This window comes from Haemorhous mexicanus, chromosome 29 (genome assembly GCF_027477595.1).
Source record: "Haemorhous mexicanus isolate bHaeMex1 chromosome 29, bHaeMex1.pri, whole genome shotgun sequence".
NCBI lineage: Eukaryota > Metazoa > Chordata > Aves > Passeriformes > Fringillidae > Haemorhous > Haemorhous mexicanus.
The window spans coordinates 3,894,480-3,908,669 of record NC_082369.1 but is presented as its reverse complement, the minus strand read 5'-3'; the positions used below and the strand labels follow the sequence as shown (position 1 = coordinate 3,908,669).

The following is a 14,190-nucleotide window of genomic DNA, read 5'->3' as shown; positions in this document are numbered from 1 at the left end:
CCCTGCCAAATTCATCTTCTTGCCATTCTGTGAGTGATTGAGGGAGGACAAGACAAGGAAGAGCCTGGCTGCAGTCCTCTGAGTTTTTAACTCTGCCTCTCTCAGGAAAATAGAAGATACTCTCAGGAATATTTTCTGTGCCTCTCCTGTTTGGGAAGAGCTTGCTGACAGAACCAGAACTGTTATTTTTTCTTTTTCTTTTTCTTTTTCTTTTTTTTTTTTTTTTGACCTTCCCAAACTCTTGATCTGAATAAGACCAAATCCTACTGGTGGTAAATGCAAAAATAATTTTTTTGTCAGTTTGAGTTTACTGATGCTGCTTTACTGTAGATGACTGGAAAAGATAAAAATCTGGTATTTCTATACACCTGTTAGAGATCTGTTATTTCTCTGCACCTGTAAACAACCCTTCATGTGTATTTCTGCTCTTAAACATCAACCTCCATCTGTGCAGGTTCCTGTCCCTTCTTTGCTGTCTCCTGTCCCTCATGTCCCTCATTGTTTTTTTCACCCCTGCTGTTCTCTGATACCATTTTCAGTGGGGCTTAATAAGAATGCAGAGTAATAAAAATAAATGCAGAAATCTTACATGCATTAAAAGGAAACCACAGCCACTGGTATTCAGAAGCTCCTTATCCTGAATTAGAGTGGCCTCCCTTCAGCACTGCAGAAATGTTGAATAGAGGAAGCTGGAGCATGTTTTAGAAAATGAAGTATGCTTATAAAACAGTCTTCTGGCAGGTTTCAGATTTCTCTTATGTGGGCAAAAATAATGCCACTTTGAAATCATTAAGTAAATGCATTTCAAATAGTCTCACAGAGAATCAGGTCCTTGGATTCAGCTGCAGTTTTCCTGCAGCTTTTCTGTTTTCTAGTATGTTCTCCACTGTTGTGTAAAGAACCTTTCAGCAGTGGAGGGAAGTCATACACAGCACTATTAGATATGTCAGCTGATTAAGTGAAAGATGCCTACTGAGAGTGCCACAAGCTGTTATCTTTACCAGAGCAAGGGCATGATTTTCAAATTGAAATACGTTTTTAAGTGAGATCCCTTTTGCAGTTACCTTAACAAGGAACCCAAGCTTTTCAAGAGGAATTGGTCCTACTAATCATTGATAGGAAAAGAATTACTTAATGTGACCCCTGAAAATGGGTAAATGTTGGGGAATATGAATATCTAGTTGAAATTTGATGTTTCTAGATGATTATATTACAGAATTCTAGGTGAGTTATGTGGATTTCAGGACCGTGTGGGAAGGCAGTGGCTGTAGGAACCTCGGGCATCCATGGGGCTGCCTGTTCTGCCCTGAAGGGAACCCATCTGTGAGCAGCACTTGAAGCCAACCCAGCCTGACGTCATGGAGAATTTTCTCTGTTTCCTTTTGTGTGGTGATTTTTGTCCTACAGTTCGTTTCTTTGTCTCAGGAGAAAAGGGATTTCCATTGTCAACTACTTGTTTGTTGTTGAGGCATGTCTTTTTACAAGCTCTTCGTTCCCTCATGGTAGGTGGAGGCCTTATCATTGCTGAAATAATGAATATATTTGTTATTCTCTACACAGTTTTAAGAAGTGATAATTTTGATACTTTTTTTCTCGTGCATTTGCAGAGGCACATACATTTGAAATTAGATGTGGTGCCTTTTGGTTTTTGGCGTGGAGTGTCTTAGCAGTAGGAATATCCCAAATAAGAGAAGTTGTGGGAGGTGGTAGTTTTTGTGGAGGTTGGTTTTTTTTGTGTGTGTGGCAGGCACTTGGGAGCAGAACTCTGCACTTCATTTCCCACACTTGGGGAAGTTGTGTAACATGTGAGCATCTTGCAGGTCTGTGCATTCAGTCTTTCTTTCAGTCTTGTTTTTATATCTTTATTAATTTATTTGTGTTTAAAGCCAAGTAGGTATTTTGGTCCTGTTCTCTGGCTTTTGCTGAAATTATGGAAAACACAAGTGAGCATCTCTGTGGGTTAGCCTGGAGCCTTAAAGCAGACCCCCAGTCCTGGCGCCAGGCGGGGGTGCTTCTGAAGGGACCTTAAATAGTGTTTCCTCTGTGCTTTAAACATAAACTGGCTTTTCTCTAGCAGATATGGTGTTCATCTTTCCAGTTTTGTTCTGTTTCTCTTTTAACAGGCCTGTCTGGCAAAAGGCAAATCCTGGTGTCCTTCACTGAGTTGTTGGTGTCCTGCTTTGCTTTTGATGAAGGCTTGTTTTATAGACAGGCAGAAAGGCTGCAGAAAATATTTGGCACTATCAGTTTCCTTTCCTGTTTTCTCAATAAGTAGTTATCAGGAGGGGAAAAAAAAAAGGAGATTGGATTTTATTATACTAGTAATAGTTTTATGGCTTTTGGGTGAGAGAGCTGCTTTGGTTGCTGTATTTGTGCAGCTGGAAGGGTGGTGATGCTGTGGTGCTGGTAATGCTCTGATGATTCTGGAGAGTGTTTTGATCTTTAATTTACTGTAGTTACTGCAGCTCCCAGCAATAGTCCATGCAGAAAGGCAGCTGTTCCTGTGGAGCCAAAGAATTGCTGCCCCCTTGATTGGTATCAGTTCTGGATGGAGAGACATGGAAATGGCCTTTGCAAAGATGAGGAAAGCTGTGCTCCACTGAGTGGAGGTTGGGCAAAAACTGCTCGTGCATTCCAGAGTGGCTCTTGGTTCTTGCATGTGTGAATTGCACTCCGTGGTGCAGTCTTACTGAAAAAACTCAAGGGTTTGGTATAAAATCAAGACCAGAACATGCACAGCAAGGATGCTTGCCACAACACCTGAGCTTACTCTGCACCTCTTCCAAAATTAAGATCCTTTGTGTGCTATTATTCCTTTCCCTAGACAGGAAAGAGGAATAATTAAGACCTTGTTTTTGTGTGTGTGTGCATTTCAGATTGTGCAGTGAATGTCCACAAGAACTGCAAGAGTTTGCTGACTGAATGCAGCAGCATCAGACCCAAGGTGGGCTTCAACATTTGTTCTTTTATATTGACAAGGCTTGACATGATAAGTTTAATTTATGTCAGTGGTTTAATTTACATCAGTACAGGATCTTGCCCTACATCTTTGAGGCATTGAGTAGGTATTAACTTGTTATTATAGTAATTAATGATCGTGTATAGAGGGAAATTAAATGAAACATTTTACTGCTATACTGTGAATTCCTTAGCCTGTGTCCCAGAACTGTGACTAACCCTAAGAGTGCTCAAACTTTTTGGGGAATATAATTGAATTACATGGTACCTCTGAATGTTCTGCCATCTCAAAACTGATGGAAGAGCATGAGGGGTGGAGGGGGATTTGGTTGTAAGAGTTGCATTTTATGTCTAAGCTGGAAAATGCAGAATAAGTGATTTCATTTGGGAACTGTGATGAGCTTGGTGTTGCTATGCTGTTTATTTTTTTATCTCAGTCACCATGGTGCCTGTGATTGCATGTAAGGTCACAGGTTGTTTCACATAGATGTCTATCTGTTGGGTTTTTTTGTTCTGGTATTGGTTTTGAAAATCATTTCCTCCTCCTTATAACTAATAATACTTGAGGGAGTTTTAGTTTGTTTTAACCTGCAAGTGCTGATGATTTCAGAGACTGATAGCAGATTAGGGAGTACTGTGAGGAGGGAAAAGAGAGAGCAGAGCAGCTCAGACCTGAGCAATTAGAGGTTAGAGGAAGTGTGTTCAGCCATTGGTGATATAGAGTGTAACTCTTCTGAGGGCAGAAATGTTCTTGTGGGGGTTTTGATATATAATATATATAATTTTAAACATCTCAAGGCATTGTGAATTTTCCTTTTAAACCGAAAACTTCACTTGCTCTGATGCTTTCATTTCCACTGTTCACAACCACCCAAAACTTCATGCTTGAATCAGCCCTGACAAACCACTCCTGAAGAGAGCAGAGAGGGAGTGGTAGCACAAAATGGGGTGAAGAATTCAGTCAGAAATGGGAACCCCAAAGGGAAGCTCCCCAAAAGCCATTTGTTACAGCCTGTATTATTTATTTAATTTCTTTGCATCTTTGATAACTTGTATCTCAATGATTTTTAATATCCTCATGTTGCAAGAAGGACAAAGTTTAGCAAAGATTACCAAAGATGCAATTTGAAATGGACAGTCTGAATTTTGGTTGAAAGTGGCTGGATTAGTTTAGTCAGTATTGCTGGAAGCTAAACTACAGCAAAGTGAAGGCTGTCAACACGAAGGGGTTGCTTTCATCTCATAAATTAATTATCATAGCTTTAATTCAGCTGTAGTTTCAGTTTTGATTCTATTTCATCCTGATTTATACTTTGTGGAATTTAATACAAAGTGTTAATGTCTCTATGTCATTCGTCTGACACATGAAGAAATCAAAGCTGTTATTGTGTTCAATCGTTTATATTCTCAGTGAACATCTTCACTTACAGTTAGTGCTATGGGATAGGAAAAATCTGATTCATTTTGGACTGAAAGTTTGGTCTGGATGTGTAAGAATATTGTATTTTTTCCTATAGCAGAAAGATTTGCAGCACAGACCTTCTGGATCTCCACAAAGTTCGCCCCAGTGCATTTCCCCAGGTTTGTACTAAAGAATGATTTCTGTGCTCAAGGCTTATCTGTTCAATTGCATTTTTTTTCTTTAATATGTTTTAAAGGCTATACACGGTGTGTTATTGAAGTATAGAGAAGGTCTCTTTTAATAAGATGGTTTCATTTTTTTTTCTATTGGGAATGGCTTAGAGGCTCCTAGCAATCTCCTGTGTGTTTTTATCTTTTTATCTTTTTATTTTTCTTTATACCTTCTTGCTGTGTAACCTCAAAATATCATGGTGAAAAGGGATCAATAAGCTCGTTTTTCATTGATTGTCTATTCTCTGGCCTCTGAAAAGACTAGAACTGTGAACTTTGTTTTACATCAGATTTTCATAATTGTCTATTTAAAACTTGCCTGCAGCTAGTGGTTGCTAGAAATCTCTAAGACAAGCTAGCACTAATGGTCTAAACATAAATCTTTGTTGAAACAAAATGAGGAAAAAGGATCTGGGAGGAAAAAAAAAAAAAAAAAACAAGAAGAAAGAGCATCTGTGCAGCATAGGCTTTGAAATATCTTTTTGCTCCTGGAAAAAGACCATCCCAGTCACAGGTGTATTAAATGGCATTTTAATTTCACAAGAAGTTACAAGGTCTGCGTTAACAGAGCAGGTGAGTGTCAGACACAGCTGACTGGGATGTCTGAGCATCACCCTGGGTGTTTTCAGGTACCATTTGCATTGCAAGGTGTCCTCTTCATTAAATGATTCTTCCCAAGAGGCAGCACAGGGGATAATTGTTATAAGGAGATAAGTGGCTGTTTGCATTACCCAGAATGGGTCTGTGCATTTAGGAGAAAGTGCAGAGACTAAAATAGGAAGCAAGGGCTGATGAAAATGGGAGAAGTTGTCTGTAGGGCTGGTGTGTGTGAGGGGAGCAGCAATCGATGTGGGCACAGCAGTGTGCAGACAGTGCTAATTGAACTCAGAAAATGGCTTGTGCAGGCTCTGCTAGGCAGACAGTACTCATTTTCCTTAGACAAAAGCAGAAGCTGGAAATTAAAGGAACAGCTAATAGCCTGGGCATTGTATGTTGTTAGCCATGGCATAACCCTGCAGACTGCAGTGTCCAGCAAAAAAACCTCAAAGATATTGTCTCAATGTAAAAGAAAAATTAATTTTCAGAGAGGTATAAACTGTGCTGTGTGTCCCTGTCCCTGTCCCCTTGTTTTGCCTCTGGTGATTTTTAGGACTGGCCTATCCTTGTGTAACAGAACTTTTTGTTCCTGACTTGAGGAGCACAGAAAGAGAACTTGATGGCCAATAATTTCAATACTTCCCCAAATGGAAACACAGGGACATTGGTTATTAAGCCTTTGTTTAAGAAATCTGACTGGGCAAATCTTTCAGATATTTAATTAGTCTCCTTTTGGGGCTTGGAGAGGATGGAAAGGACTCAGTTTACCCAGTTTATTGTAGACTGACAATGTAATGTAGCTAGGAGGTTTCAAACCCAAACTGGTTTTGGGAAAAGTATTTCCAGCAGGAAAAGATGTGGTGATATAATTTCTATTAAATGTCATTGATGAGACCTCCCCTGCAGCCCCAAAACAATTCCTCTGTCAATGGAGATTAAATGAGAAAGAAGCAGGTATAGAGCAGGGATATGAAAAAATGTGGAAAAACCTGTTTCATGAGGAGAACCACAAATACCTTGGTTTAACTGTGCTTCACTGGGAAGGCAGAAATGGTGAGGAGAGAATTACTAGTGAAGGTACACTAAGGAGGGCAGGCTGAAAAGGGGGAACTTTTAGGGCTGGGTGGACACGAGTGTTTTTAACAGAAAAGTGATGCATAATCCTTATCTGGGAACTGGAGACCCCCTTGAACTGCTGCAGCAGCAGCCCCTGGTTCTGGAGCAGCCTCCTGGGCATGGGACTGGGAGAGCAGCTGGGTCTGTCCCTGCAGTGACAGAGCCCTGGGTTCAGGGATCTGTGAGATCCCACTCCCATGTCCTTAAAAGCTCTTTGAAAAGGGACAGCCACAGACCTTGTCAGGGATCAATTCTAAAGATTGTCTGGCTGGCAGTCTTCGTCTTTGACTTCCCTGAAGTTCCTTTTTTAAAAGGATGTATTTTGTCTCCCGTTCCTTATCATTCATTACAGACATTAGTACTAAATAATTGTATCCATTTTTTATAAGTCTATTACAGGCTTCCACATATTGTGTAATAGTGATTAAAGTTTCAAATATCTTTCCAGTTCACAGTCTGTCTAGATTTAAAAAGCATTAAAAAGCTGCAGTATTAAAATTAAATTTAGTATCAGGTATCTATTATGTGCAGTGTGTGTGCATGCAGATATAAATTGCTGTGAGCAGTAAGCATTGCAAAGAACTTGTGGGTTTTTTTCTGTGATCTCTGATTTTTCTTGTTTGCCATGAAATGTTCTGTGCCCTTATACGGTGGGGTGTGAATAATTGTGTGTAGGTTCTGGTGTTTTACTAAAGGAGAAGATACTTTGCAATTTCCACACTAAATGGGCACAGTAGGGACCAATTTCCTGCACTTCAGACCTGCTGATTTAGCCAATACAGTAAGTTAAGTGGCAGCTTTACATTTCTAGAAGGATCACAGGTAGTATAAAAACAGAGCATCTCTGGGGCCACTTTACTGTGCCAGGTCTGAGGGCAGCCAGTGGTGAGCATGGGGAATACAAATTCAAAAAGCAGCGGCAGAAGCAATACGATTCCAGCTCACCCCGAGCTGTCTTTTTGTGGTTCCTTTTCAAGAAAATGGAATGAGAATGTTTTTTTGGACAATGAGCTCCTGACATCCAAGATCCTGTCAGTTCTCCGGCCGCATTCGGAGCGAGGGCTGCGAGCAGGCGAGCTGCAGTGCACGCCTCATTTTCTGAGCACCAATTCCATTTTTGCCTCTTTAGCCACTTCTCTGAAGGAGCAGCCCCGAAGTCTCCTCCTGGGAGCGGATGGCACCCCAGCACTGTCCCGGAACCTCGGGATGACTATCGCCCAAAGAGGACATTCCCAGCCTTCACTGAACACTGCTGGAGCTGTTAATAAATTTGGGTGAGTAAAATGCTTCTCTTCTAATCCACTGGCTTCAGATGTCCCCCACCTCCCCAAGTGTGAAAAGAAAAGCGAGAGCTCGTGTCATGTTTTCAAGCTCAAAGGAGTTTTATTGAGCTTTTAATTCTGAAAGTTTTTTACCCTGACCAATGCTTTTATTTTTCCTTTTTTTTTTGTCTTTAGTCCCTCTGTCCTGTGTCACAAAAGATATTGTGTAATATAGTGCAGTATTTGAGTGTTTCTGTCTGGATTATGGTTTTCATGCACGTATTTGTCTTGAGAACTGCTGTGAAATTCAGTGATCTCCTCTGAGTTCAGCTATTCTAGTTTGGGCTGGTGCTGGCTGGTGTAGGAGGCAGCAGTGTTTTAAATTGCTGAATACTTTCATTAAAATAGTAGGCAAACTCAAGGCTATCTGCTGTTTTAAGTAGCTATTTACTTTTGATGTGCCCCAGTTATACTCCCTTCCCAGTGAAAGTGCCCTTTGTACTCTGAACTGGCTGTGGCTTGTCACCAGGTGATGTCCTTGTAAACTGTCATACCAGAAGTTACAAGCTTTGCTCATGCTGTTCTAATTAAACTGCAGTATTTCAGCGTTGGAGTTGCTAAATTAATTTAACTGTTGAAAGAGTGCAGTGATATCTTTTATTTATTTAGTGTAAGATAATTGCACTATAGTTTAAGGAAGATGCTTGTTGAAGAAGTTGGATTTTTTTATTTTATTTTAATTGTTCTGGTCTAATTTCTTTGGCCATTTAGGCTAATTTCAGGAGACATGGATGAAGGGGATTCAGGCTTTGTAAAATTTAAGCAGACTTCAGATGACGTTATCTCGCTTGCACCTTCAACAGCAGACTCCATTTTTCTGGAAGGTATGGAATTTCTGTGCTTTTCAGGATTGTTATGCAACTTCTCCCCTGGGTTTAAAAGCAGCATTGAGGTGTTTTTCCCCTTGTTGTTACTGATGGTAAACAGGGATATGGTGAGAAACAGTTTAATAATACTTGAAATTGAATGTGCTTTTGGTCTAGATGCATATTCTGTGTCCCTCCGGAGTGAAATAGAAACAGATGCTCATGAGTTTGAGGCAGAGTCTTGGAGTGTTGCAGTGGAACAGCCTTATGCAAAAAGGCAAAGGAAAGATGTTATAAAGAGGCAAGATGTCATTTATGGTAAGAGTATTTGTTATTCTTAAAACTTTTTCTACTTCATCGTGCCACTGTTGTGATACAAAGCAGAAATCATTTTTGTTGGTTCCCATTTTGACTGGTGCTTGAAAACTGAGTGAAGGTTTTTGAGTGTGTTACCTGCATTAATGTGTGTAATTCCTTGTGTGAATCCCTTTAAGCACCCCGTGGGTTTCAGCAGGGCTCTGTAAGCAGCAAAGCCCAGCTGTACAATTAGAGAACAGCCCAGCTGCCACTGGGAGATGTCCTTAAATAAGTAGGGTCAGTCACTGCTGGGTTGGGACATTAGCAAGGCAAATTTAAGAGCTTCACATGAGTGATGCAAAGACTGTAGTGAAGAAGATGATTGTGGCTTTCAGAGCCTGCTCTTCTGTCTCCCTGCTCACTGCATAGCATATAAATGACTTTTGATTTTATTTCTGTATTTCACCTTGCCCAGAACTAATGCAGACTGAAATGCACCACGTTAGGACACTGAAAATAATGCTGAAGGTGTACTCCAGAGCCATGAGAGAGGAGCTGCAGTTCTCAAATGCAGTCATCAACAAGCTCTTTCCCTGTGTGGATGAGCTGCTGGAGATGCACGGGCAATTCCTGCTCCAGCTGAAGGAGAGACGGAAGGAATCCTTGGAAGAAGGCAGTGACAGAAATTATATAATCCAGAACATTGGAGACCTCTTGGTGAAACAGGTGTGAATTAAATCCTACCAATGATCTTGACACTAGAAAGCCTCTAAAAAGCTACCTGTGAGGGTAAAGTTATGTGATGCAAAGATTGATTTCATCCTGGGTTTATGGTTCTCTTCCCAGTTAATGTGGGAGCACGACTCCCAGGAATATATCTAGTCACAAGTAACATCAAATGGTTATTAAATGTTCTTTGAGTATGCACATGTGTACCTTGTGGGATATGTGACTTGTTTGGTTCTATTTTTCATTTATTCCAAGAGTAAGGTAACATATTCCTAGTGTCCATTCTAGACTTGGCTCTCATTCAGATAAAGCCAGACTTCTTCATTCTGATCTTTTAAAAATACAGTCAGGATCCTTTGAACTAATGGCACCTTTAGCACCATTCTGGCATGGAGTGGATGCAGCAATTTCTATCATATATCATGACTTTTTTTTTTTTTTTTTTGCCATTCAGCTTTTACAGTTCACAGACCTTTTAAGTGCAGAGATCCAGAAATCCTTTTTAAAAATTCTCATAATTACAACCATCATATAATATTTGGTTATCTTTTGGTATTCCAAACCCTCATATGTCACACTGCATAGATGTCTCATTTCTGGTACAGAAGAAATTGAAATACAGGAGAAATGTTTTAGAAACCATGTTAGACTGGGAGTTTATAGTATAGGTAGGTTTACTCTGAATGCTTCGTGTCTTTCATTCTTCTATTTCCAATTAGTTTTCAGGTGAAAATGGGGAGAGAATGAAAGAAAAATATGGTGTGTTCTGTTGTGGACACAATGAAGCTGTCAGCCATTACAAAGACCTGCTCCAAAGCAATAAGAAGTTCCAAAACTTAATAAAGGTAAACAGTAACCAGAAGTCTCCTATTCTGACTGTGCAAAATATACTTCACTGCACTGGGCTTTGTTTTGTACTTGAAGATCCCTCAAATGTGAATGAGCAGGGTTAGAGGCATATTCTCATTATTTGGTGGGTTGTGAGCTTCTTGTATTTTAGATCTTTTGAGCTGCTTGGAGACAAAACCACAATTAGGAAGTGTTACATTTGAGGCAGGCTCTTGAGAGCACCCAGGACTGGGGAATAGAGTATTTGCTCAATTCAGGGCTCTGTCCTGCTGTGTGGCCATCAGGATAAATTGGTTTGTTAATAAATTAAATCAATGATAAATGCTGTTGATGAGCTGCTGTAGAAAAAGCAGGGACTCCTAGTCAGGTTTTGTCACGCCATCACCTTTCCAAAGGCAGAAGATTGGCTCCAGGGTGGTTTGCTGCACACTCTAACATGCAGGTAATAGGAAGGGCTGGAGAGACACAGCCCAAGTGGAAGCTGTAACCTGAATCTCAGGTGGCTTTGCAGAGGCCTAAATATTCTCATTTTCCAGTCACCAGTAAGTGATACTGTGTGAACTTTCCAGCTTAGCTCTGTACTTACAGCTCGTCTTAGCCAGGCACCTTTAAAGTGAGAGCCCTTCACTTTCAGGGAACTAAAAAAGTGACCAGAGTTTTGAAACATGCAGCTTCAGTCCTTGTAGAGAAAGATCTTGGTTCTGTGTTCTCCTGCTGCCAGGTCTGTGCTGCACCTGCAGTCAGATTAACTGGTGCTTTACAGTCCTCCCTTTCTGAACAGGAATGTGTTTCTGTAGGTCAGGCTATTGGGGAGCATACAGTGGTAAAATAAACACTGAATTCCTTCATTATTGATCTAATTTGACTGGTAGATGGTTGGGTCTGGTTTTGAAACCACAGAACTTTTCTATGTATTTAAGGTCTGACCCTGTTATAAAGTGTGATCAGTTAGCAACAGGCAGTCAGACAGTTCAGATTTGGAAGTTTCCCTGATTGACTCCACATTTAGTTAACAGTAGTTGAAAACAGTACCTAAGGTATTTTCCAGTAATAAGGGCAATTTTTGAATGCTATCAGGAGTGTTGCTTTAGTATAAGAGTGCAGCTAATTTCATGGTGCTGTGTCTAATGTGCAGAAGTGTTTTGGGGCAGAAGGCATGTGAATGGAGAGGGAGTTAGAAGAGCACCATGCACAGCGGGTGTGACGAGTTTCTCTTGTTTTCTAGAAAATTGGGAACTGTTCCATCGTGAGGAGGTTGGGTGTTCAGGAGTGCATCCTCCTGGTCACCCAGCGCATCACCAAGTACCCGGTGCTGGTGGAGCGGATCATTCAGAACACAGAAGGTGGGATGGTTCCTGCAAGCCTCACAGTTGTCTGTGGTCCTTTCTCTGCCGTGTTTTGCATGTTCTTAACTCAGGCTGTTACCTGCTTTTCACTTCTCTGTTGGCTGATGATGCCAGATCAGTCTCACCTCAGAGGGTCAAGAGAATCACAGAATGGTTTAGGTTGGAAAGGACCTTGAAGTTCATCTCATTCTACCCCCTGCCATGGGCAGGGACACCTGCCACTATCCCAGGTTGCTCCAAGCCCCATCCAGCCTGGCCTTGGATGCTTCAGGAGCCCAGTGGCAACCACAGCTTCTCTGGGCACCCTGTCCCAGGCCTCCCCACCCTCAGAGTGGGGAATTTCTTCTCAATATCCCATCTAACCCTGCCCTTCTTCAGCTTAAAGCCAATCCCTCTGGTCCTGTCACTCCAGGCCCTTGTTAAATAGTCTCCCTCCATCTTTCCTGTAGGCTCCCTTCAGGCCACACTTAGATCACTCTGAAATTTCTCTTCTCCAGGCTGAACAATCCCAATTCTCCCAGCCTCTCCTCAGAGGAGAAGAGAAGCATTTAAAGTCTGCAGCCACAAACCCGTAGTAGTTACGCCTGTTGGTTCATTACCTTTTCAGAGCTTTAGGTTATTATATTTTATTTTTAAATAAATAACATTTTTAATAAAATAAAATAAAATTTTATAGTAAAATAAAAATAAAATTTTAAATAATAACTTTTTTAAATAAATTTTTTTTTCTTAGAAAATACTCTTAGGTGTCCAGTATGGAACCCTTATGCTAAAGTACATTTGGATGGCTCATGTCTTGTATTCCAGAGTTGAAAATGTGGCTGACTGCTTCTCTTTTCCCTTAGCTGGAACTAGAGATTACGAGGAGCTGACCCAGGCCCTTGGTTTGATTAAGGACACCATCAGCCATGTAGATGCCATGGTAAACGAGTGTGAGAAGGGGCAGCGACTCAAGGAGATCATGCACAAAATGGAGCTGAAATCATCTGGGAAATGCAAGAATGGGCTTTTGTTCAGGAAGGATGACATGGGCCAGAGGAGGCTCCTCCTGGATGGGATGCTGTACTGGAAAGCTGCATCAGGGAGGCTGAAAGGTACAGCACCAGCAAGGGCACAAACACAACTGGGAAACAAGATTTATGTTGGGGTTTTTTTTTAGTAACTGTTTATTACTGATCGATTGGGTATAAAATAAGATGACAATAACCTGCTTGTTTAATAGGATATTGGAGGAAATAGCACTTGTTCTATTCTTGGCTTGTCCAATAAGCATCTCTGTAATGGTGCATGATAAGTTCCTTATTCTGTTTGCTTATTATCTGGCTGGTCTGCTTCCCAATTCAAGAGGGAAGTCTTCAGATGGATGACAAAGCTTTGAGTCATCCTGACTTAGTCTCCTGTGGAAAGGCATTATCTTGTGCGAGCTCTGCTTCACACTTTGCAGAACCTGTGTCATGTCAGCCGCGTGACACTTCATTCTGCATTTGCCAGAAAATCAAAGCAGTGGCCATCAGGGAATGCTGGAGCAGCTTCATTGCTCAAGTGCTCAAGAAGAAGCTTCAGTGGCACAGAAAGTGCAGCCAGGAGTAGGTGGGCCCTGAATGGCTGCAGTTCCAGAAGAATCTGCTGTTGAGAGAGATGTGTTCCCTCTGGGGTGCTGGAGTCCATGTGTAGGATGTGTGTGTGGGTGTTCTCAAGCTTTAAATGGGCTCTGTTTAAATCAGCTGGTGCTGCATGGTGCAGCCTGGCTGGGGCCAGCCCAGGTGGAAGGCAGTAACAGACCAAATACTGCAAATGGTGACATGCTATTCCCTAGCCTGCAGGAAATAAAAGTTAAGTGATTTTTGAGTCTGGACTGGTCTTTCTGCTTTGAAATATCACTTCCTTTCCCCTTTTTGTCTCTTTTGTTACTGTAGATATTCTGGCAGTCCTGCTCACTGATGTACTGTTGCTCTTACAAGAAAAGGACCAAAAATACACGTTTGCATCCGTGGTAGGTATTGTTCTCTTTATTTAATGCATGCACTTTGAGGATTTATGAAAGTGACAGTAACTACAGAAGAAACACAATTAGGGATGTTAGATACTTGCTATAGGTGGTTCAGGAAGAAAATTAAGTGAATAAATCAGCCAAGTATTATGGAATCACTTTTTCTGAAGCAGTTCTGGTACTTATTGAATCTTTCCTCACTCTCCCAGTGCAAACCAGTATTTCCTTGCATTGGCCAGTTGTAGCTGCCACATCTCCCATGGTTTTCACTGTTCCTCTTCTTGTGCTGTGACTTTCACTGAACTTGTTAGGCTGAGATTTTGTACACAGTGTCATGGACAGCACATGCTAGAACTGTGCTTTGAAAAACTTGCAGATAAATCCTGCTTCTGTTCAGTGTGCAGGGAAAGAGTCTGCCATCTCAGTTAGGGACATGCTAACTGTGGTCATAGTGCCCTGAGATTTACCAGGGGCAGAGAACTTTCCTGAAATACATGGAATAAGCACTGAATGCAGATTGCTGCAGCACTCCAGAACATTCAGTGAAT

General features: G+C 41.2%; 1 protein-coding gene across 4 annotated transcripts in view; it reads left to right on the top strand.

Annotated features, from left to right (window-relative positions):
- The window catches only part of ARHGEF18 (Rho/Rac guanine nucleotide exchange factor 18), a 50,891-nt gene that overhangs the window by 22,687 nt on the left and 14,014 nt on the right, over positions 1 to 14,190 (top strand). For 2 of the 4 annotated variants that reach the window (XM_059869636.1, XM_059869638.1), the window contains 10 exons: positions 2,877 to 2,944; positions 4,479 to 4,539; positions 7,433 to 7,577; positions 8,337 to 8,449; positions 8,609 to 8,749; positions 9,204 to 9,454; positions 10,177 to 10,302; positions 11,532 to 11,649; positions 12,498 to 12,746; positions 13,569 to 13,645. In XM_059869636.1, coding sequence (XP_059725619.1) covers positions 2,877 to 2,944; positions 4,479 to 4,539; positions 7,433 to 7,577; positions 8,337 to 8,449; positions 8,609 to 8,749; positions 9,204 to 9,454; positions 10,177 to 10,302; positions 11,532 to 11,649; positions 12,498 to 12,746; positions 13,569 to 13,645 — 1,349 coding nt within the window. Of the gene's footprint in view, positions 1 to 2,876; positions 2,945 to 4,475; positions 4,540 to 7,432; positions 7,578 to 8,336; positions 8,450 to 8,608; positions 8,750 to 9,203; positions 9,455 to 10,176; positions 10,303 to 11,531; positions 11,650 to 12,497; positions 12,747 to 13,568; positions 13,646 to 14,190 lie in introns of all 4 variants that reach the window. The other 2 variants (XM_059869635.1, XM_059869637.1) reach the window with 1 other exon arrangement.